Source organism: Medicago sativa, chromosome 5 (assembly GCF_051527215.1).
Source record: "Medicago sativa cultivar Bolivia chromosome 5, Bolivia_mono, whole genome shotgun sequence".
In the NCBI taxonomy this organism is placed as follows: domain Eukaryota; kingdom Viridiplantae; phylum Streptophyta; class Magnoliopsida; order Fabales; family Fabaceae; genus Medicago; species Medicago sativa.
The window spans coordinates 72,072,702-72,094,183 of NC_140753.1; the positions used below are offsets into that span (position 1 = coordinate 72,072,702).

At 34.3% G+C, this 21,482-nt stretch overlaps 2 protein-coding genes across 5 annotated transcripts; both read left to right on the forward strand.

Moving 5' to 3' along the window:
* Positions 1-449: 449 nt before the first annotated feature.
* LOC146924698 (Rho GTPase activation protein (RhoGAP) with PH domain-containing protein) lies at positions 450-10,901 on the forward strand. 4 transcript variants are annotated; one of them, XM_085709648.1, is made up of 21 exons: positions 450-1,026; positions 2,009-2,045; positions 2,233-2,309; positions 2,787-2,857; positions 2,945-3,168; positions 3,372-3,491; positions 4,428-4,505; positions 4,835-4,890; positions 4,979-5,048; positions 6,352-6,439; positions 6,547-6,790; positions 6,881-7,102; positions 7,541-7,879; positions 8,367-8,416; positions 8,577-8,637; positions 8,725-8,808; positions 8,893-9,006; positions 9,092-9,258; positions 9,357-9,426; positions 9,754-9,984; positions 10,280-10,901. In XM_085709648.1, exons 1-21 carry the CDS (start codon positions 973-975, stop codon positions 10,466-10,468), a joined length of 2,646 nt encoding a protein of 881 aa, XP_085565774.1. In that variant the 5' UTR covers positions 450-972; the 3' UTR covers positions 10,469-10,901. The 4 variants fall into 4 exon arrangements, with proteins under 4 accessions (XP_085565774.1, XP_085565776.1, XP_085565775.1 ...); XM_085709650.1 differs by having other exon boundaries at positions 9,781-9,984; XM_085709649.1 differs by having other exon boundaries at positions 7,544-7,879.
* A 1,812-nt stretch (positions 10,902-12,713) lies between these two features.
* LOC146924699 (vesicle transport protein GOT1-like) lies at positions 12,714-19,635 on the forward strand. Its single transcript, XM_085709653.1, has 7 exons — positions 12,714-12,864; positions 13,916-13,984; positions 18,225-18,316; positions 18,421-18,501; positions 18,592-18,689; positions 18,774-18,855; positions 19,172-19,635. Exons 2-7 carry the CDS (start codon positions 13,954-13,956, stop codon positions 19,208-19,210), a joined length of 423 nt encoding a protein of 140 aa, XP_085565779.1. The 5' UTR covers positions 12,714-12,864; positions 13,916-13,953; the 3' UTR covers positions 19,211-19,635.
* The last annotated feature ends 1,847 nt before the right edge of the window (positions 19,636-21,482 follow it).

Consider the following 21,482-nt stretch of genomic DNA (forward strand, 5'->3'; position numbering starts at 1 on the left):
AATTAATCAAACTTTGTTTTAGCAGGGACTAAAATTATAAGTAAATTTTTTTTTATAGGGACTAAAAATGCTATTAAAATTAAGTAGGGACTAAACTTACAAGGTCGCTATTTTATAGGGACTAGAAACATAATTAACCCATGATTCAAACAATTTATTTATTTTGGTTGATTCTTTAATCAATGTTTTGAGACAGTAAATAAATAAGGAAGTTACAAAAAATAAAAGAGGTGGATGAATATTTGAATTATCGCACTCACACACACGACAGACACCAAATCCAACCATCCATACATGAAACAACATATTTATGTGTTTAGGTAACATCCTTAACTTATTTACATCCACTTACCCTTGTATATGTTGGTGACGTGGCACATTTTCATTGGACACATACCTGACAAGACTTAAACTTGACTATATCAGACCCAATATCACTTTCTCTCTCTACCCTTCTCTTTCTCTCTCTCAAAAACCAAAAAACTACTCTCTGGTAGAAGTAGGTGAAAAGCAAAGAACCCATCTTTGTTTTTTCACATTAACATAATAACTACTGTTCCTTCCTCATCTCACCTAATCCAAAAACACAATCAGAGGAAAAAACTGCGAGAAAATCAATTGGAAAGTGACACAAAATTTCACCCCAGAAGGGAAGGGTTATACCCTTATGTGTTTTTCTCAAAAGGGTATTATAAAGTTGAGATTTTTCTTGATTTGAAGGGTGAATCTGATGTAAACATATAGTACTTGGTACTGAAAGTTTGTGGCTTTTTGGTTAGATCTTAGTGATTTTGGTTTTGTTGATGTTGGTGTTGGAGTTTGCTTTTGGATCTCTATGATGGGTTGATTGGGTTGGGGACAAAGGTTGTTTTTTTGGTGTTTGGAAATTTTAAGGTTTTTTTTGAATGTGGTGTTTTTGAGTTGAATTCAGTGGTAATGGCAATGTTGGTTCATCAGTGATATATTGTGGAAATGTCTGCTTCTTTAGCGGCTTTTGAGAGACCTAGACCTGGGGCTTCTAATACGGTATGTTTTTCTTTTGGAGGGAATTTATCAGATTTAGCCATTTTTAATTTTTTGATTAAGAATATATTCTATTTTTAGATAATTAGAATTTGAGTTTGAGTATGAAGTTTTGATTTTTAAAGGGGTTGATTTATTGAATGAATTAGGAGTATTTGGTTTGATTCATTTATGCTTTAGTTTGTTTTGATTCAATGAGTGAAGGAAATTGAGTAGAGTTTGGAGATTCAATTTCCTAGTTAAGTGTTGAGGCTAGATTAGGAATTGTGTGCTACTGCTGAGTGTGGTTTATCTTGGTCCTGTTAAAATTAGGATTTTTAATTACATAGGAAGCTAAGAATTAGCTTAGCATATGTTTGGTTTCACGTTTGAGACTTCAATCTCGTGTGTTAGACCGTATTTACCACAATTTCATTGAAGCTTCAAAATTAAGCTTTGCGTCAATGTGTTTTTTCACCTTGATTTTGGTGAATGCGCTGCAGAAATAAACGTATGCTTAGTAATCATTATTCCATCTGGTTTTAAATTTAAGCAAAACGTCAAATGTATTTGGTCCAAATTTGTATCAAATACACTTGACTGGAGGGGGTTACATGTTAGAAAGGCGGCAGACTATAAAATATAAACTTAACAAACAGATTGGCAAGTGAGACAAGTTGAAAAAGAAGCGTATTAAACGATGTAACCTATTATATAATTAAATGAAACCTGTTTTATTCATGCACTTGCTGAACTATATCTTCATTCTTCAATAAGAGGAAAGCAAGTAAAATCATAGTGGGTAGCTGACATGAAGGAATAGGCTAGAGAGATTCTGAATGATGTTAATTTTCGTAATTCCTTTTCTCCCTTATATGATACTATTAGTATTTACTAAAGGATAAAATTGGTTTTTCTGTTTTAGTTTTATTTTTACTTTTTTCAGTATGTATTTTGGTCATAGTTGTTTGACTGGGTTAATTTCTAACACACTACTACTTTGCAGGTTTTCAAAAGTGGCCCACTTTTCATATCTTCCAAAGGTTAGTGTCCATATCCCTCCCGCTGTATCTACAAGGTTTAAAACCATGGTTATAGTCGTGCTCGCCTCACAATCTTTGTTCTTGCAGAGAATCGCGATCAAATTATTTTTTTAATTATATTTTGGTAGTTCCTGTTTTCTGCCAATGTTATGATATAGGAATTCATCAATGCTTTCCTATTTTGTAGGAATAGGATGGAAGTCATGGAAAAAGCGGTGGTTTATACTCACACGCACATCATTGGTTTTCTTCAAAAATGATCCAGTTAGTATCACTCAAATCTTTCCTATGATTCTTAAGATCTTAACTTGGATAGTTTTTGTGTTCATTTCTTCCCTTCTTTTGTTCTGAATGATGCAACTCTCTAATTAAACAGACATGGGTATGTATCATTCTTTTAAAACACAAAAACGTACACTGATAAGTGATTGGTTAAGCTTACTTGATATATTAACATTCTATGGATATAGTTAGTGCCGATTTGTTTTTTGAAGCTCTTCTATAAGCTGTTTATATAAGCTCTTCTAAACAGTCACTAAAGTACTTGTGCTAGTAGGTAAGCTCAAATAAGTCAATTCAATTAGGTCCTTAGAATAAGATGTGACTATAGAGTGTAGACCTTTAAATGACCGGCAATACTATAAACAGTTCTACTAATTTGGTGGTTTCTTCTTTTACTCAAATACTTGTGAATTGGTTTTGCCATTATCTATGACTGAATTTTCTTTATTGATCATGTAGAGTACCCTTCCACAGAGAGGTGGGGAAGTAAACATGACACTGGGCGGTATTGACTTAAACAATTCAGGAAGGTATGTCTGGAATTTTTTATTTTTATTTTTTATGTGGTGTTGTGAATTTTGATGATCTGTTTTTAAATTGGGAATTTTATTTTTCAGTGTTGTTGTTAGAGAAGACAAAAAGCTGCTTACAGTATTATTTCCAGACGGGCGTGATGGTCGAGCATTCACCCTTAAGGCGGAGACTTCGGAAGATTTGTTTGAATGGAAGACAGCTCTTGAACAAGCCCTTGCACAAGCACCAAGTGCTGCCCTTGTTATGGGACACAATGGAATTTTCAGGAACGATACAACTGATTCTATTGACGGGTCTTTCCATCAATGTTCGTACTCGTTATTAATTGAATCTTTTTCACTTGTTTTAAGTTTATAAACTTATTTTTTCTTCATGCCAATAATAATATTGCTTTTGTTATTAAAAATTTATTTATCGGTTGTTGCAGATTTTTTGTAATTTTAGATTTTTATTTAGATAGCAAACAACCTGTAGAAGTCATTTTCTCTATATTTGTTCTTGTGCTTCCAGGGAGAGACAAGCGTCCAGTCAAGTCTTTGGTTGTTGGAAGACCGATTCTGCTAGCACTTGAAGATATTGACGGAGGGCCATCTTTTCTTGAAAAAGCTCTTAGGTTTCTAGAGAAGTATGGTAAGTTATGATCTTGTATTAAGCGTTACTTTTGTATTTCAGTTCACTTTTTGTCCTTCATAATTCAAATTTTAGTAGTGGTTTCCGGTAAAGTTTTATTTCATCTGTAAGCAAAAACTTATTTGCTAGAGTAGGCAGGGACATATATAGAAATGATTGAATCAAATGGGGGGCAAAAATGCTTAATAATAAATATTAAATAAAAATTTTGTTTTAAAATTTTGCAGCAATTAACTCAACTAAAAATATAATTAAATAAAATAATAATAATTTCTATCATTAATTAACGTCTTACACATATAATTGTAAAGTACGTTTATAAAGAATAACATTTGCTTGCATTTTCATGCACATACAATAATGAAACGAGCGCTTCGCACATGATGATCTTACTATTGACACAAATTTCTGAATTGGCGGCAATCAGTGTTGTTAGATAGCAGCTATAGCGCAGCAGAATGTAGACAAATCACTATTGTTCTGCGATACGCTATTTAGTACAAAATATTGTCAGATAGCGGTTGTGGCGGTTTATAGCACTATTGTGTAGCGGAATTACAACTTTCTGCTATGACAGCACGTTAACCATGAGATATGACGTGTCACTATTATAATTCTCCAATTTATTTGACAATTTAAGTCAAAGTGGTATCTGCGATCCCATATGAAGTGGTGAGAACTACATGAATTTCACTCAATAGAGAGGGAATGTTGGGAAAGTCATAATGCAATTACTTCATAAAATTTGACCTTTGTCAAATATCCTTGAATCTCAGAAATGGAGATTGAACTTCTGAAACTTTATATATATATAAAAACATTTGGGTTCAATCGTTAAAGCTCATTGGAAGAATTCTTTAGTGTAAAAGTTAGGGTGCCCAAATCATTGCTTGCATTGCATAAACACTGTTTAATGCTCAAGACATGTTTTTGCAGGAACTAAAGTTGAAGGAATATTGCGGCAGTCTGCAGACGTTGAGGAAGTAGACCGCAGAGTTCAAGAATATGAACAAGGTACCAGTGATTTTCTTAAATGCTCTAAGTGTTAAGTGCATTTGAAGAGAGTAGAGTTACAGATGATATTAATGAAGTTAATTGGGGATTCAAACGTCGAATAAAAAACATCAATCTGATGTGATCTTTCTTGCTTTCCATATTACAAAGTATGGAGCCTCTTTTTGTATCAGTCAACATCTACATAGAACCAATGTTATAATTATTTTCATTTTCGAACCTTCTATGGATGAAAGACCGTTGAGGATAATATGCAGGCTTAAACTTGAATTTAATTTATGGCTTTTTTTGCATGAAACTTAGGAATGGCTTGTTTTTTATATTTTCAGGAAAGGTTGAGTTTGATGCAGAGGAAGATGCGCATGTTGTTGGTGACTGTGTTAAGGTATTAATGCTAGTCTTGATTACTTTTCTTAAGTTCTGTTAGGTTATATGCATTTTATTGAATGACTTTCAACTTGGTCAATTTACAGCATGTTCTAAGGGAGCTTCCTTCCTCTCCAGTTCCAGCTTCATGCTGTACTGCTTTGTTGGAGGCTTATAGTAAGTTTAGTTCTGTGCTTATTTTCTCTATAATCATATGATTTTAAGAACAAATGGTGTATGATAGTCTTGTGAAATGCTGCTGATTGCTCTGTTTGTTTTTGCTCTTTTTATTGGTTTTTGTTTGGTCTTATGATTTGTTAGATAACCCTATTAGCTAGTTAGTTAATGTTGAAAAGTCACACATTCAATCTGATATGGATTGAAAAATGTTCATAATTGGGGGGGCATCTCTCATCTTTCAAGCTTATTTTGTAATGATGAGTTAGGCTCAATTCTAAATCGAAGACAGTATCAGATCCTATCCAAGATATGTTTGGCCACGTGTTATCGGGTCACTCAGATCACACTCCATATATTCAGTCCTAGACGTGGAAGAGCTTTTCCTATTCTTTGGGTGAACACTGAATAGAAAACTTTATTCGCTGCCTTGCTCAACAAGCTTCGGCATCTAGATGGTTCTACTGTGTTCAAGAAACTCTACAACAGTTAGTTAAGCTCAGCCAGCTTGGTACCAGTTATTCAGGCTCGGCCAGCCTGTTTCTGTGTCACATGGGTGTAGGACGAGCTCAATATAAATCACTGTAATCTGAACTTCGCCATTCAGTTTTTACATTTCATGAATATGTGAAGATTTTTTTTTTTTTTTAGCAAAAATTTATTAAAGCTCACTAGCCATACTAGTACTAGAAGTATAAAGCAGCTGCTACTTGACATACAACAAGTGACGGGCCAGACAGAAAATGTCCTCCCTATGAAAACACAACCATAGCCTAACACAAACTCCCCCAAACCGCACCAGAACAGTAGCAAGTCCAAGAAAAAACCGTTGCCAAGACAAAAACACCAAAACAGAAGTACAACCGTGAATATTAACTCCTACAGCAGTCTTCACAACTGCGCTAACAACAGCTAAAACTCGGAAAATAAAAAAACCACCAAACCAAAGTAGCAAGTTCCTAACATTATTTAGCTTGTTCCAACTTGAGGCAACCTAGATTAGGTTATTAATTCTACATGTGTTGTTATATATGTGGGAAAGACACCTGTTGTTCTAGTGAATGCATTCATCTAAGCAAAAAGTTAGCCTGGTTAACAAAAAACCAAAGGCCAAATTTCTTTTTGGCCTTTCAATTATCTCCTCAACTTGATTGCATCTATGTGATATGTCTGATACTTTTATTTTCGTTGCTTAACTTTCAGTTGTCAAATTTTGTTGTACCGCTCTATACCTCTAGTTCTTTGCATGGGAATCTATGCTTATAGAAGTTCATATATTTGTTACTGTTTTTTATTTTACAAGAAATTGATCGCAAGGAGGCTAGGATTAATGCAATGCGCTGTGCTGTATTGGAGACCTTTCCAGAGCCAAATCGACGTTTGTTACAGAGGTATCTCTCTCTCTCTCTCTCTCTCTCTCTCTCTCTCTCTCTCAAACATTCATGTCAAGTTCTCAGATTTGTCCTTAATCTAATTATTGTCATCTCTACCTCCGCAGAATTTTGAAGATGATGCACACAATTGCTTCTCATTCTAACATGAATAGGATGACTGCTTCTGCTGTTGCTGCTTGCATGGCACCCTTGCTCTTACGGCCTCTGTTAGCTGGAGAATGTGAGCTGGAGGATGAATTTGATGTTAGCGGTGATAGCTCAGCTCAGCTTCTTGCCGCTGCTAATGCCGCAAATAACGCTCAAGCTATTATTACCACTTTGTTGGAGGAGTATGAGAATGTATTTGATGTAAGAAACTCTCAATCAATCTATATTCTTTTGATTAATTGCTTTCTGGTTTGTGTATATATAGAGCCTAATTTCTATCTGCTGTTTCAGGAAGAAAATATACAGAGATGTTCCATTTCAGCTGATTCTCGAGTTGAAAACAGCGGGTCTGAAGATTCAACTGATGATGATAATATTGATGTAAAAGAAAATGGTTACCATGATGCAGAGAATGAAAATGATCAAGAGACAGATGATGATGCTGATCGTGTTCACAGTGGAAAATTAAGTGAAAGTAGTGGTTATGCTGGCAGTGATCTTTATGATTACAAGGTTGTCTTATACTGCATCCTATTTCATCCCTTATTCTGATCCTGGGTCTGATGTATACTTATTCAGACCCTGTTTGGAAAACAACTTAATTAAGCGCTTATAAGCACAAGCGCTTATCACATAAGTGCTTATGTATTAGTTATTTTTATAATAATAGATAAATAAAAAAACAAACTGATTTTATATATACTATAAGTTGCTTTCATAAACTATCCTTGAGTGCTTATGGAAATGAGCTGAAAACAGTTTATGGACATGTCATAAGTTCATTCCATAAGCTCTCCTAAACAGTATCACAAGTGCTTGTGTCAACAGATAAGTTCAAATAAGTCGATCCGAACAGGCCCTAAGTATTCGATTTCTGTTCTCTTTTGCTATGCAGATCATTGCAATGTTCTTTTTCCCTCTTTTCCTTAATTTTTTGTGTGCCCTTTGTAGCAGGCATTTGGAGGAGATGATTCTGATGTTGGATCCTCTACTAGTAATCATGCTAAGGCTGAAAATTCAAATCTGAATGCTGTTCCTGATAACCATCTGTCTGAGGATAAAAGCAAGCAAAGAAAGGTCAATGAGAATGTAGTTGATGATGATCCACCAATTGTGTTGCCTTCCACAGAATCTTATCGTTCCATGGGTGAGATTTTATCGTCAATGGACCCTGGCAACCATTTACCTGTGATTGAAGCGCAATCAGGTTCTGGAAAGCAAACAACCGGTAAAGCTAGTAGTGGCACAAGCTTTAGTACTAAGCGGTCAACATTCTGGGGCAGGAGCAATGTGAGTTTGTTATTTTTTGACCGTTAACTTTCTAACAACTTTGTAGGAGATCTAAACTTACGTTGTGAATATAGAATGCGAGTTGTTATTAGATTTGGTGACAATTCTATTTTTTTTGTTTGAAGAGTTTGTTGCGTGAGACTTTTGTGCTACATTGATAATATACTTGCTATGAGCTAGCAATTTAAATATGCTTACTTAGGGTCTGTTTGTTACAGGTTTTTTTGTGACTTTTTAAAAAAAGGATCACTTTTAGAAGTTTTAATCTGATGTCAATTTTTTTTAAACAAGAATCTAAAAAAATCGAAAAACACCTTCAAATAAGTTTGAGTAGTTTCTCTTGAAAATTATTTTTCGTAACTGTTTTATTTTCGTTATGGTAAACAAACACAATTGTTTTAGTTTTTTTGTTCTTTCCTGCTTAGTTTTCTAGCTGTGTCCCTACCTTAAGTATTTGGCATCTTATAATTTTTTCTGATTTAAACAGCCAAGGAAGTCACCGTCAGTGGAATCGGTTGATTCTTCTGGAGAAGAGGAGTAAGATTCTTAGCTTTGAACTGATTTTTTCCTTGGTTAAATGTGATTCTTGTTAGAGTTAAGAAATATTATTGGATTGTTCTTTGCATTATGCGATTTTTTTTCCATTTTGTATTTTTACCTTGAGAAAGCATTAACATAGTACTTTTGATGTTTGCAGGCTCGCTATTCAGAGGCTAGAAATTGCAAAAAATGATTTGCAACATAGAATTGCAAAGGAGGTATGTTTATTTTCTAGCTTATTTTATGCCATATCACATAATGCTGATGTTTTGTCTTTAATGGAGTTGGTCTTGTTTTCATTTTAGGCTAGAGGCAATGCTATTTTACAAGCAAGCTTAGAGAGAAGGAAACAAGCTTTGCATGAACGACGCTTGGCACTTGAACAAGATGTACTAATTTTTTAAATATTTACCTATTGCTCTATTTGAATTGTTGCACTTCTTATTTGATCTAACTGATTTTTAACTTTAAAGGTTTCAAGATTGCAAGAACAGTTGCAAGCTGAGAGGGATCTTAGAGCTGCATTGGAAGTTGGTTTGAGCATGTCTTCAGGACAGATTTCCAATTCACGTGGGATGGATTCAAAGGTCTTTATTTTCGCGACTTTTTTTTTTCTTCCCTTTTGATTGCTTTCATAGTACAAATAATCTTACGAAATCTACTTATGTAAAGACAAAGGCTGAGCTAGAGGAGATTGCACTTGCTGAAGCTGATGTGGCTAGGTTGAAGCAAAAGGTTGCAGAACTTCACCATCAACTTAATCAGCAAAGACAGCATCACTATGGTTCAGTTACAGACGTAGGTGATCGATACCAGCATGCCCAGAATCTTCCTCAACCGTGAGTATGCTGACATATGTTATCTTTAAGGATTGTGTGGAATAAAGTGATTATTTGAAAACCTTGTGAATTTATATAAGGTTATCTATCATATGCAGGAGATTTCTTCAGCAAGATTTTGATTCAACCCTTGCATACTGTAATCATGAAAGGAAACAAAGGACTGAGGTATGTCTTATAATTTGTTTTTCAGAACAAAAAAAAAAAAAAAACAGAATGGAAACTTTTGTTCAACTGTGCATAAAAGTGGACTTGTAGTTTTATTTTCGCCTCTACCGACCTTTGTAAATATTAATAAGTAACTTGCATTTTTAAAAGTCTGAAAGTAAATTTTAAATAGTTTTAATGAGTTTATTATAATGGCCTCCTCTTAACATGAAAATATTAATGCAATCTGTCCTTTACTGTTTGTTCTTTTTTGTGATAAAGTTAATCCATTTCTTGTGCTTGTTATATTCATTTATGGTTTTGAGGGCTCTTGCTTCTATAACACAGGTAAACTTTGGCTTTTCATTTCAACAGGAGAGTGTGTTAGGCTCTGATTGGAGAAATATCAAAGGACAAGTATTGGCTTCTGGTAATGGTAGTAGGCAGCCATCTCGGAAGCCATTTATAGACTCGAGTCCTAGTGATTCAAAAAGCACCGAGGCATCGACAAGCATGTCTGTAGATGAGCTTGGTGTTGTTGATTCTGGCTCAGTGCCTTCCACTTCAAGGGCAGCAGAGGTAAGAGTTAAGGTCAAGGATTGTACATTAAAATCTATTACCATCATTTTATTACATCCAGTGTTGTCAAATAGCAGCTATAGTGCAACGAAATTTGAAGAAATTGCTATTGTGCTCCGATACGCTATTTAGATCAAACTGTTGTCAGCTATAGCACTTTAGCATATCGGAATTTGATCAAACTACTATTTTCCGCGATCTCCATTTGACAACACTGGTTATAATCGAGTTCCTTCCATGTCATAACTTCAGTAACTCTACTAGGAACTAATATAGTAGCAATCATTGGTTTCAGGTGACAGAATATAATGGAAGACATCCGTCTGTAGCATCTTCAACATTAGTAGAGTTAACAACTCGTCTCGATTTTTTCAAGGAAAGGCGTTCGCAGTTGATGGAACAGCTTCATAACCTTGATTTGAACTATGGTTCTACCACTTCCCAAGACATGGTTTACAAACCAACATCACCATCATGGAGTTGACCAGCCAAATAACAACTTCATAATAATCCTTGGTGAAGAATTTTGGCTTGACATGTTGTATATCCTTTGACTCATTGCATATATTTGTATCCTTATCATTTGTGGTCTCAATGTACTGCTTCATTCTCTTTGTTCCAATTAATTTCTATTTTTTCCTCTATTTTGGTAGTGAAAGGTTGTTGGAGTTGAAATGCTTTCCTTTTGGTTCACCAGTTTTTTTTTTTTTTTAATCTTTTTTATTTCCTATATTACTTTAGGGGAGGAGGTGGAGTTTGTGGTGTAATTACATGTTATGTTATGTTAATAGATAGATGGGAGAATTTTGTTGTTGAACAAAACAACTTCAATGAGGAAATATTAGTGACGTTTTGGCAAATTCTTTGTATTGCAATTGCCACTAATTTCAATCTATGTGAAAATGATTGTTATGCTATACTGTGATTGCATATTTAGTAGGTTATTCATGGTGCTATTATATTATGTTTTAGGTCTTACACTTATTTTAGGTTCTCACTAATGTAGTTGTTAGGCTCCTTTCTACCATAACTATGAAAACATATGTATTCATGAGGAGTATAAGAGATATTTCGACCTAAATATAGTAATAAAGGCAAAAAAGGAGGGCACTTTATATATATATATATATATAAAGATCACACAACACTAACCAAGGACAAGGTGTATACAAACACAGAAAAATGTATACATTCTCTTATGTTGCGCAATGTATAAGATTCACTTATAAAGTGTGCTGTTTGATATGACAATAAATGAACGTGTAACTGAAATAGATTATGTGATGTCACCATCTCCAATCATTCTACGACTCCATACTATACTATACTTGAAAAGAGAAGTAACAACTAAATAAATACATAGACCAGATTTAGGTTCCTACTCATGTTAAACACACAGATATCATTGTCATCACAAGTTCCTCAATTAGTCTTCTTTCAAAAAAAAAAAAACAGTTGCACAATTAGTCTTCTATTGAGTAACTGTGATAACTTTTGAACGAACATAAGCCTTCCATTATTTATCAAGAACAAACATCATCAAAATATGAAAATCAAGTTTTTGCACAAAGTTGATAAAGAAAATTTCAGAAAGAATCTTTCCATTCAGGACCTTTCCAAATACACCTATCTTTGGGAAAATGGAAATAAGATGATAGCTGATCAAAAAGACTATTTCCCAGATATTAAGAGTGTTATTGACTAAATTGACAAGTTGACGGATTTCATATAGTTTAGAAACTACTTATTATATTTATGAAGTTAGTTCGAAGAGACGAAGACTTGTTAATTTTCATGATAAAATAAGATCTCCATCAAAGGAGATTTTATTGATGTTACCTTGAGAGATTAACTGTAACTAAAAATAAATATACCTTTCACAGAAATTATGTCAAATAATATAAAATCTCATGGAAAAAATAATAATTTTTGGGGGTAAAAATATATGAAAATAAAGGATATCGTTAAAGATCATAGATGATAACTTATAACGTCAGTTTGAAGTCTAAAAAAGAATTACATGCCTTAAAATACATGAGTAGAAAATGAGTATGCCCATTTTTTTTATGAATAGTATGTTATTTTTATTTTTATTGACAAAAAGTATGTTCATGTTGATTTCTACTATATGATTGAGAAAAACTATTACTTTTATTTTTATTTTTATAAGTGAGAAGAACTATTTTTACATATAAAGATTTTTTTTCAAAATGCATAACTTTCAATATTTTCATATATTTATTTTTAAATGAGATAGTGGAAAACCGAAAGGTTGTTTACTCACCCATAAGATAAAATCATGATTTCAACTCTGGTGGTCGATGTGAAGACTTCTTTGATAGATGATATATAAATGTTTTTAAGTCTTAAGACATATTATGACCTTAGTAAATCACTTGAGTCAAACTCACCTAAACATTTTATTAGCAAAATTAAATAGTGAAAAAATGAATTTACATAATTTTATTGAATAACTATTATTTTTTTAGTGTTGATAGATAAATTTTATCAACGTAAACATCGACATCCAATAAAAATTAATTATTTTTTCAGGTCATATCCTTGCAAGGTGTACCGGTTAATTTAACAAAATACACCATTGTTATTGGACGACCATGTAAAAATGATTGCATTTTTTTTGTTAACTTATCTTTTAAGGCAACTATATAAAAAAAAATTAAAATAAGCATAATATTATAAAAAGTGTCAAAAGTATCTCCATTTTCCTGATGTATGAATTGAAGTGAAATATCAGTGAAAAGAGATAGATTTCGCACCCAGAATATTTGTTTTATATTTTACGATCGATTTCACCACCGCCGCCGTCACTTCCGGTCACCATTTCCGCCGAATTCCGACGACGCCACGCTCCTAACACCGGTAACTCTCAATCTATTTCTCAGATCGATTTCGCTGATTTAAGATAAGATCTCACCGCGGTTTCGCCTTTTCATTTTTGAATTCACTTGTTTCAAATTCAATTTCAATTTACAATGATTTTTTGCTTTAAATGTTCATTTCTGGTTATTTGATGCTGTAATTTGAAATAATTTGATAGGTTTATGCTTAATTGTGTATTTGTCGAAACTTCATTTCTCGTTTTTTAGGGTTTCATTTTTTAGTGTGAGTTTTACGGTACTGAATTGCAGGTTAAGGACTAACCTTTGGTGTTTTTTTGTATGATTCGTAACTTAAAATACACTTTACTTTTCGTGGCTATAACTATTAACAAACTTTCAGAAAATCATGGGTAGTTGAGTTAGGAACCATACGAAAAAGGATATGAGGTTAAATTGGTGTTGACCGGTACAAATTACCTAGAAACTTTTGTAACTTTCTCTGAAAGCATGCATGTTTACATGATTTTGATGTATTATGTGAGTTTGAATATGATCTCTCATAGTTTATGGGTGGATAAATTGAAATTTAGAATTGTGCTTTGCTCATTAGGAAATTTTCTTTGTTGCTTAAAAGATTGGAAAGTGTCAAAAATAGACGAAATACATTTATCAAACAAGTGGATATTTGTTGGCTTTCCTATTTCTTCTTGTTTTTGACAGATAAACTCATTTGGTAGCTAAATATATTATTGGGGTAGCTCATTACAAAATATACTAACTTATTCAAGTAAAAAAATCTATATTTTTTGGGTAGCCAAAGCTACCCCATTAACACTCATTGCTTCGTCTCTGCTCCTAGGATATTTTTTTCCCTCGGATTAAGTGCATGTTTGGTATCACGGTGGGTTTGCCAAAATCATGATGGCTCACTGTGATTATGGAAATCCACTGTGACACTAAAGTTTGGTAACCTAACACGCACAAGATTTTCTCATCAGGTGGTGACGTTGCAGTATGATGTTTGAATTAAATTTTCTGTAGAGATGATGATTCTCATTCATGTATTAACTGTTGGTTATTTTGTATTGCAGAGAAGCCAAAGTGCTTGGACATCTAAATTGCTGGTAAAATGCTTTCCTTTGAGATGAACGACCGAAAAAGTAAGTGGAATAAAATATTATATTTTTTTCTTGTATCAGCAATAATGATATTGTATGAGTTCTCTACTTCTTTATTACTTGTGTGTGTAGAAGAAGGAATTATTGTTGAGTTTGCTATAGTTCCATAAATTAGTGATCTTATTCTATATGCAGTTATTTTGTGCAATAGGTATATCTTGTTTTGATTTATTCAACGCTATGATTTTTTTGAAAGAAAAATATTTGTCTTTTTCCTTTTCCCTACCTTTGCGTATTTCTTGGGATTTCTTAATGGTCAAATAGAGAGCTTAAACTAGAAAGTTTGTTGAATTTAAAAAAAACCAGTGCTCCATTTTGTAGAATGTTTATACTTTGTAAAGTCATTATTGGCATCTATTTTATATTAGCCTTGGTTATTTAATATGCACATACCTGGTTACCATCTCTTTGCGTTCCTTCGTTATGCAACATTGTGTGCCCAGTGCCTTGAGTGTATTGGCAAGAGATTTACGCGAAATGTGAAGAAAGAAAGGAAGGAAGAGACAAAAGGGATAGGACGGGAAAATTGGACTCACTGCATGATCTATAATAGGCAGCCTTACCTTGTTTTTACAAAAGGCTGATTCCACAGCATAAACCTATAACGTCTGGGTCACTTGGTGTCTACTCCAAACTTTGGGCCATGGCATAGGGGGAATTTTGTGTCTCACTTCATATAGAAGTACTATGAAATAGAGGAATTAAGAACATAATTTCTTGCCAGAGTCTTAAAGCAAGAAGCTAGACAATATACGTAATATTAGCCACGCTTATAACTTAACAGTGATTATAATTTTTGTAGTGAACTATGTGTTAGATATAGGACTCCTAAGGGCATAAGTTATAAAATATTAGTTGTTTATTTAATATATTAATTAGTAACTGTTACATAGTAACTGTTATCTGCAGAACTTCTATGTAACTGTTATAGTGAGTTACTATTATAAATAAAGATGCAGAGGAAAAGGGTGGGCATTGGGTATTTTGTATGTGGGTTGGTTTGGGAGAGACTAGGCTCTCTAATTCCTAGAGGTTGGTTACTTTTCTGCAGTTACTTTCCTGTATCAATAATAATAGATCATTCCCTTATTATTATGCTATAATCTCCCAAATACCATAGAATTATCATCGGTATTTATTCACATCTGAACCAGTATCTAACACTGGTATCAGAGCAGTTCTGATCCCAAAAAAAAAAACAAAAATCACATTTGTTCTTGATAGAAGAGTGAGAGCCAATGATGTTGGAGAGACTAATTCCTATTTTTGATGGAAAGGAAGATGCGTATTGGTGGTTGAACCAGTTAAAACGGTACTTTGAAGCCAATATTTGGATCACAGAGAAAATGAAGGTCGACTGGGTTACTCTGTATGCTTTCAGAGGAGAAGCTTCCAATTGGTGGTCTTATTGGAAGAATGGCAAGCAGAATGCGACATGGAAGATATTTGAAAGAGGTTTTATTCAGAAATTCATCCCAGACCTATGGGATATGCTTGAGTCTGCAGAAGGCGAGGAGCAAGAAAGCCATGAGTACGTTCTGAATGAGAACACAGAAAACTATGAAGAGTCAAAGGAGGTTGGTAAGGAGACAAACTCTGGATCGCTGCTTAGTTTGAGCGGCATCGAACCACCACCAGAGCGGTCACATCAGGAATTTCATGTGACACCCTTCACAAAATGCATGGTACAAAAATCTGCAGGTCACAATGAATCGGTGGTAGTGTTTGAGACAATCATCAATGCAGCAACTGGGACACAGATAGGTGAGAAGGAGAGAAGGATTGTTCCCGATCTGCACCCTCCACCGGAGACACCAGATCCGCCTTCATCACAATCACCACCACCAGAGTCGCTAGACTCTAGTCAACCTGCGACAGATCTCCAACGGAGAGAACCGCCACCCAAACCACCGGATTGGTCGTCTTCAGATGCAACAAGAGACTGTCCCCAATCCAAGGAGGAAGGGAAAGAGCCAACAATTAATACTCAGCACATACCACCGCCGCTGAAATGGCCGGAACCGCCTGGCATCAACCAACTTGCAATGGTTCGACCGCTACCGACGACGAGCAACACACTTGCAACTGAACGGTTACGTTTCAACGTCGCTTCAGTTGGGAAGGATTGTGAGGTCAAAAGGATAACAGGGTCAATTGTTAAGGTTGGTATATCTTTTAATCTAATGGATCAGACCCAAGTTATTTTTTGTTTGGTATGGAAGGTATTAGAAATGTGGACAGGAATAGAGTTACTAGGTTCGGTTCAATTTAATGATAGCCATTGGGTTATGAAAAAGGGGGTGGCTATAGTAGATGATACAAACCAGAATGAGAAAAACAGTGGAACAAATTGGTCAGGTTGTATGTTGGATCTAACAATAAACCTAGTGGGTCAGGCACAAAACAATTCTAGTAAGTGGGTGAGAGAAATTAAAAGGTGGAGCAATGTAGAGTCACCAGATTCCAAAAATAGCATAAAATATAGACAACCCTATGGTTGTAATTTAGAGGTTTTTGCATCAAACCTTTTCAAACAATCATCGGTGATTCATCCTTCAGTCATAAAGATGCTATTGATGAAGGGGCTCTTAAAGGATAACATACGTACAAATATTCTGAAGCACACTATTTTTCAATTAGATCAAACAGGAATTCCATCTCAAGGTCATTGGAGCAGCCTATATCTGATTGCTGATAAGTTTATCCAAGTGAAAGGTGAAGGAGTTACTAAGTACAACAAAGTGGTTTTATCTATATTGTTGAAGACACGCGTAATTCTTTTTATGAGCAGGAGGAACATGGAAGTGGAAAGGGAATTGTCACTGCCATCTACTCTTAATATTGAGATCTCTTCAATGGTGGTGATGGCTTTGATTGATGATGTATTAGGCCCTTGGCATGTGAAATACATTAGTTGTCGGTTGCCAACCAATTACAATGGGAGTGGAATTGTGTGGATGACTCGATCACTTGAAATGGGCTTGTCCGGCTCCCATCAATGGGATCCTGGAGGAAATGACTCGGTTTTCGAACACTACAGCACAATGAGAGTTTTTGGGGAATTCATTTATCAGGAAATTCAATGTCTCATCGCCATTGTCCTAGTTGTCGCCTTACTTTGTGCTGTAGCAACAGTTGTCTTGCTGAAATTGTTCATGTTCAATTGCTTGGGTGACTTGCAAGCTACTTGTGTCAAGGCTACTCTAGTAGTTAGGAATGACAAAATGTACTCAAACCAATTCTCTCATCTCAGCCTTGAGGACACGGCTGTTTTTCTAGTGGTCAGCAGTACTTTGTCGCTCTACTTCAAGTTATGGGACCCTGGTGGACACTTATGTTATCCTTCACCTTGAGGACAAGGTGAATCTTTAGGGGGGAGTATTGTTAGATATAGGACTCCTAAGGGCATAAGTTATAAAATATTAGTTGTTTATTTAATATATTAATTAGTAACTGTTACATAGTAACTGTTATCTGCAGAACTTCTATGTAACTGTTATAGTGAGTTACTATTATATAAATAAAGATGCAGAGGAAAAGGGTGGGCATTGGGTATTTTGTATGTGGGTTGGTTTGGGAGAGACTAGGCTCTCTAATTCCTAGAGGTTGGTTACTTTTCTGCAGTTACTTTCCTGTATCAATAATAATAGATCATTCCCTTATTATTATGCTATAATCTCCCAAATACCATAGAATTATCATCGGTATTTATTCACATCTGAACCAGTATCTAACACTATGATTGTGATTTTATGAAACTGTTTTCTTCAAATTGATTATTTAAAAGTATGATGTCATCTGATTCTTGTAGCATGTCGGCCACGGCTTTTAGTTGATTTAAAATTTAAAATTAATGCCATCACCTAATGAAGCTAATGGAAATCTACCAATAATCTAATTGCTTATTGTGCCATACACAATCATATCTCAATGCATCATCATGTTGATTTTCTTTAGGTTCTTGGTGGAAGAACATATGCTTAAGATATATAAGTCATTAAATTGTCCTATTTATAACGTGATATAGTTCTCAGACATATTTTACTGCCTTTATGCTATGGTCTCATCATACTGGCCGCCCGAAGCATTGTTTTGACTAAATCACATATAAGTTATTTTTGTACATTACATATTTGGCATCTAATACAATTCTATTTTGTCAACTGATTTTCAATTGTGTTATCTTATTATATTTAATATATGTAATTGGCATGCAATGCAGAGATTGGATTAGGATTAACTGGCTTCGGTATATTTTTCTCTTTCCTTGGGATTGTCTTCTTCTTCGACAAGGGATTGCTAGCTATGGGAAATGTATGTTTCTTGCTTTTGTTTAAGTAGTTGCTTCTAATTATATTTTGCTTAGTATTTATAACATCTATTTTAATGTCCTGGTATCTTTATGTTGCTCAAATAAGGTCCTGTTTGTGTCTGGAGTATCCTTAACCATTGGACTGAAGTCCACTATGCAATTCTTCATGAAACGGAGTAATTTTAAGGTAAGTCCATTGTCAGTTTACTGCTTGTTTCACTTTCTGTCTTGTACTCCATGGTAAATAACTCCCATTTACCTTTTACTTTTTTACTAGGGGACAATCTCATTTGGTATTGGGTTCTTGATTCTCATTTTGGGATGGCCTATTCTGGGCATGATTATTGAGGCATATGGGTTCATCGTACTATTCAGGTTTAGTGGAATTTTAAAGAAACTCTAATGTTGTATTTAATTATGTTAATATGCTATAAGCTAATGATGGATGATATTGTGCAGTGGATTCTGGCCTACATTGGCTGTTTTTCTACAGAAGATTCCTGTTCTTGGTTGGATCATTCAACAGCCATTCATCCGATCGGTATGTATTTGCGATAAATCAACATGTTTTTACCTTCCAACTAAATCTTCGCTGAAGCACCTTACACATTTACTACTATTGATGCTACCATATCAATAATCAATGTTCCTGAAATCCTTAGTGATTCTGGTCGATTCTAGCGTCTTGTTTTTCATTAATTCACATGAAAAATGACATATTAGAGAGAACTTCCTGCTAAACTTTCACAATACTGAAGAATGGAAAAAGATTTAGGTTTGAAAACATTTTATCACATTCATCTGTATATAACCTGAAATTTATAAACTGAATCTTCAAATTTTCTGTCCACTTGCAGTTCTTTGACCGCTATAGAGGTAAACGAGTGCCTGTGTAACACTGAGATCTTTGGAAATATTCTGTAACTACTGGCAAGCACATTTGCAAGTCAATGTAAAGAAAATACTCTCATATGGGATCTAAGAATGTGAATTGAGATCAACTTCTGATGGTAGAAAATGATTGGCACTTTAACATGATAGTCATTTAGTGGAAAGGAAAATGATGCGGAAAAGGTTTCACAGTTTTCACTTTGCTACTAGTTTGGCCTCTTTTGATTCTAATGCTTAGCAGAAAATCAATTGATCTCAGGATTTATGTTACTATTCCATTGACACGCCTTTTGCAAGCATCGGTGCCATTCATTCGTAGGAGTATAATGATTTTAAATGATGTTATCTTAGCAATATGAAATTAGTTTCTTTTTGTCTTTCTATTTTTTGAAGTAAAAATGTTTGATCTTCAATTCCGATTTCATCTCCACTAGTATTGTCTTTTTGACCGTGTCATCTATCTTTTAATCCTTTTTCTTTCATTAATATTTTGTTGATTCGTTCAGTTGTTGCCTTTTATGAAAATAAAAGTCTATTATTGTCCTTAGTTGCAAATTTCCATCTAGATATTGTAAAGTGAATCTTGATATTGATATTATGATTAACCATTGGTTTGGATATTGTCACTTACGTAATGTATCTCAATTTGGTTGCGAGACCATGACCTTACTGATCCCTAATTGCCTTCTCCCTGTGTTCTTCATACATATTCAATTTACAACGTTTTGAAGTAAATTCAATTTATATTATATAAATCATAAAAGTAATAATGTTTAAACATGTATGCTAATTTTGTTTAGGGAATCCCATAGATCATCAACCTCCAGATCTATCTTCCTCAGCCTACTCGTTCCAGTTCCCGTTTCTCGTTTTTTTTGGTTAGGCCTTTTAGCTGACACCATCTTTTGTTTCAGTTCCCGTTTCCATATTGAAAGAATTCTTCTTCTCTAGAGAGAAGAGATTGACTAAGGGAGGAAAAAAATATGGAAGGAAGATATCTACTGGAAGAAAGAAGAAAACTATTTCGTGTATGAGACTCTTTTAATAACAAATACACCTCTTGATGATGCACAAATTAATAATGTTTGATAATGACGTAAGAAAAGGGATTGCGAAGACAAATGGTGCTACAGCTCGTGTTCAATATTCACATTGAATCCTTCATATCCAATTTGGCACAACAAATAAGACATGAAGCTGTGCTCGCAATTTGTGAGAACAATTTGGCAAACAAACCTGCGGGGTAGCATTAAGCACACAAACTCACAAAACCACATAGTATTTGTTTCTTTCAGCATGATGCAAGTACCATTTTTTCCCCTAATAGACCCCAAACTTCAAACACAACTTTGTTAAAATATATATTAACAGAATTATAAAGGCAGCAGAAACCATATTCTATCCTCCTTAAAAAAAACCATAAAAATAATAATCAAACACTAGTAAGGTCAAATGACCATAAAATTAAAAGAATTGATTTTTCTTATTCTTTCCCGCATTTTTTTTCCTTCTCAATCGGTAAATATCGATGCAAACCGATAACTTCATGGACTAAACTAAGCAAACCTCATGGAGAGATTACTGTTTCAATTTGATAATGTTTTGATAGTCAATAACGTTTTGATAGTCAGGTGTAGTTTGAGAAGAAAAATAAGCAATGCAGTAGATTCTAGTTTGTAGAGGGATCCGTAGATAGATGGCGCGCAATTAATACAACGTATACCCTAGATCACTTTTTTTATTTTTTTTATTTTACTCTTGAAGTTTTACCAATTTTGCAATGTAGACCAGGTTTGTTCCATATTTTTATTCTCGGACACCACTTCGATATTCTACTGCCAACTCGGAGATGAACTATGGACTGATGCAAAAGCTATCTTAAAAACCCAGTTTACTGCAATGGTTGCATATATGCGGAGTCATTTGGAAGTTTTTAGGCTAGTAATCTAGAAACATGGTTGCCAAGGCCTTAAAATAAACCACATGCTTGTTCTCATGCCAACACTTCCACCAACTAGATTTCACTGTAAATGCCGGTTAATAGCATCTAACAATGAACTATTTCGAGTTGGTTTTAAAATTGTTGTTTAACATTACATTTATCAAATATTTTCTAAAATAAATCAATGGAAATTTGTAACCTTTTCTGATTTGTTGTCCGTGGCTAAAGGCTCTGGCATCTTGATCAACATATAGGTGTATTCTTAGAAGATCTTGATTAATAACGTCATTAGTGCTATTAACGGAAAGACGAATACTGACGTGTCTGTCTATCGG

Bases quoted from the DNA above. Each gene is read 5' to 3' on its own strand.
- LOC146924698 (XM_085709648.1), top strand. From the start codon at position 973: ATGTCTGCTTCTTTAGCGGCTTTTGAGAGACCTAGACCTGGGGCTTCT. The intron at 4,891-4,978 runs GTATTAATGCTA...GTCAATTTACAG, and splicing joins TTGTTGGTGACTGTGTTAAG to CATGTTCTAAGGGAGCTTCC. The intron at 8,417-8,576 runs GTAAGATTCTTA...TGATGTTTGCAG, and splicing joins GATTCTTCTGGAGAAGAGGA to GCTCGCTATTCAGAGGCTAG.
- LOC146924699 (XM_085709653.1), top strand. From the start codon at position 13,954: ATGCTTTCCTTTGAGATGAACGACCGAAAAA. The intron at 18,317-18,420 runs GTATGTTTCTTG...TGCTCAAATAAG, and splicing joins GATTGCTAGCTATGGGAAAT to GTCCTGTTTGTGTCTGGAGT. The intron at 18,856-19,171 runs GTATGTATTTGC...GTCCACTTGCAG, and splicing joins AACAGCCATTCATCCGATCG to TTCTTTGACCGCTATAGAGG.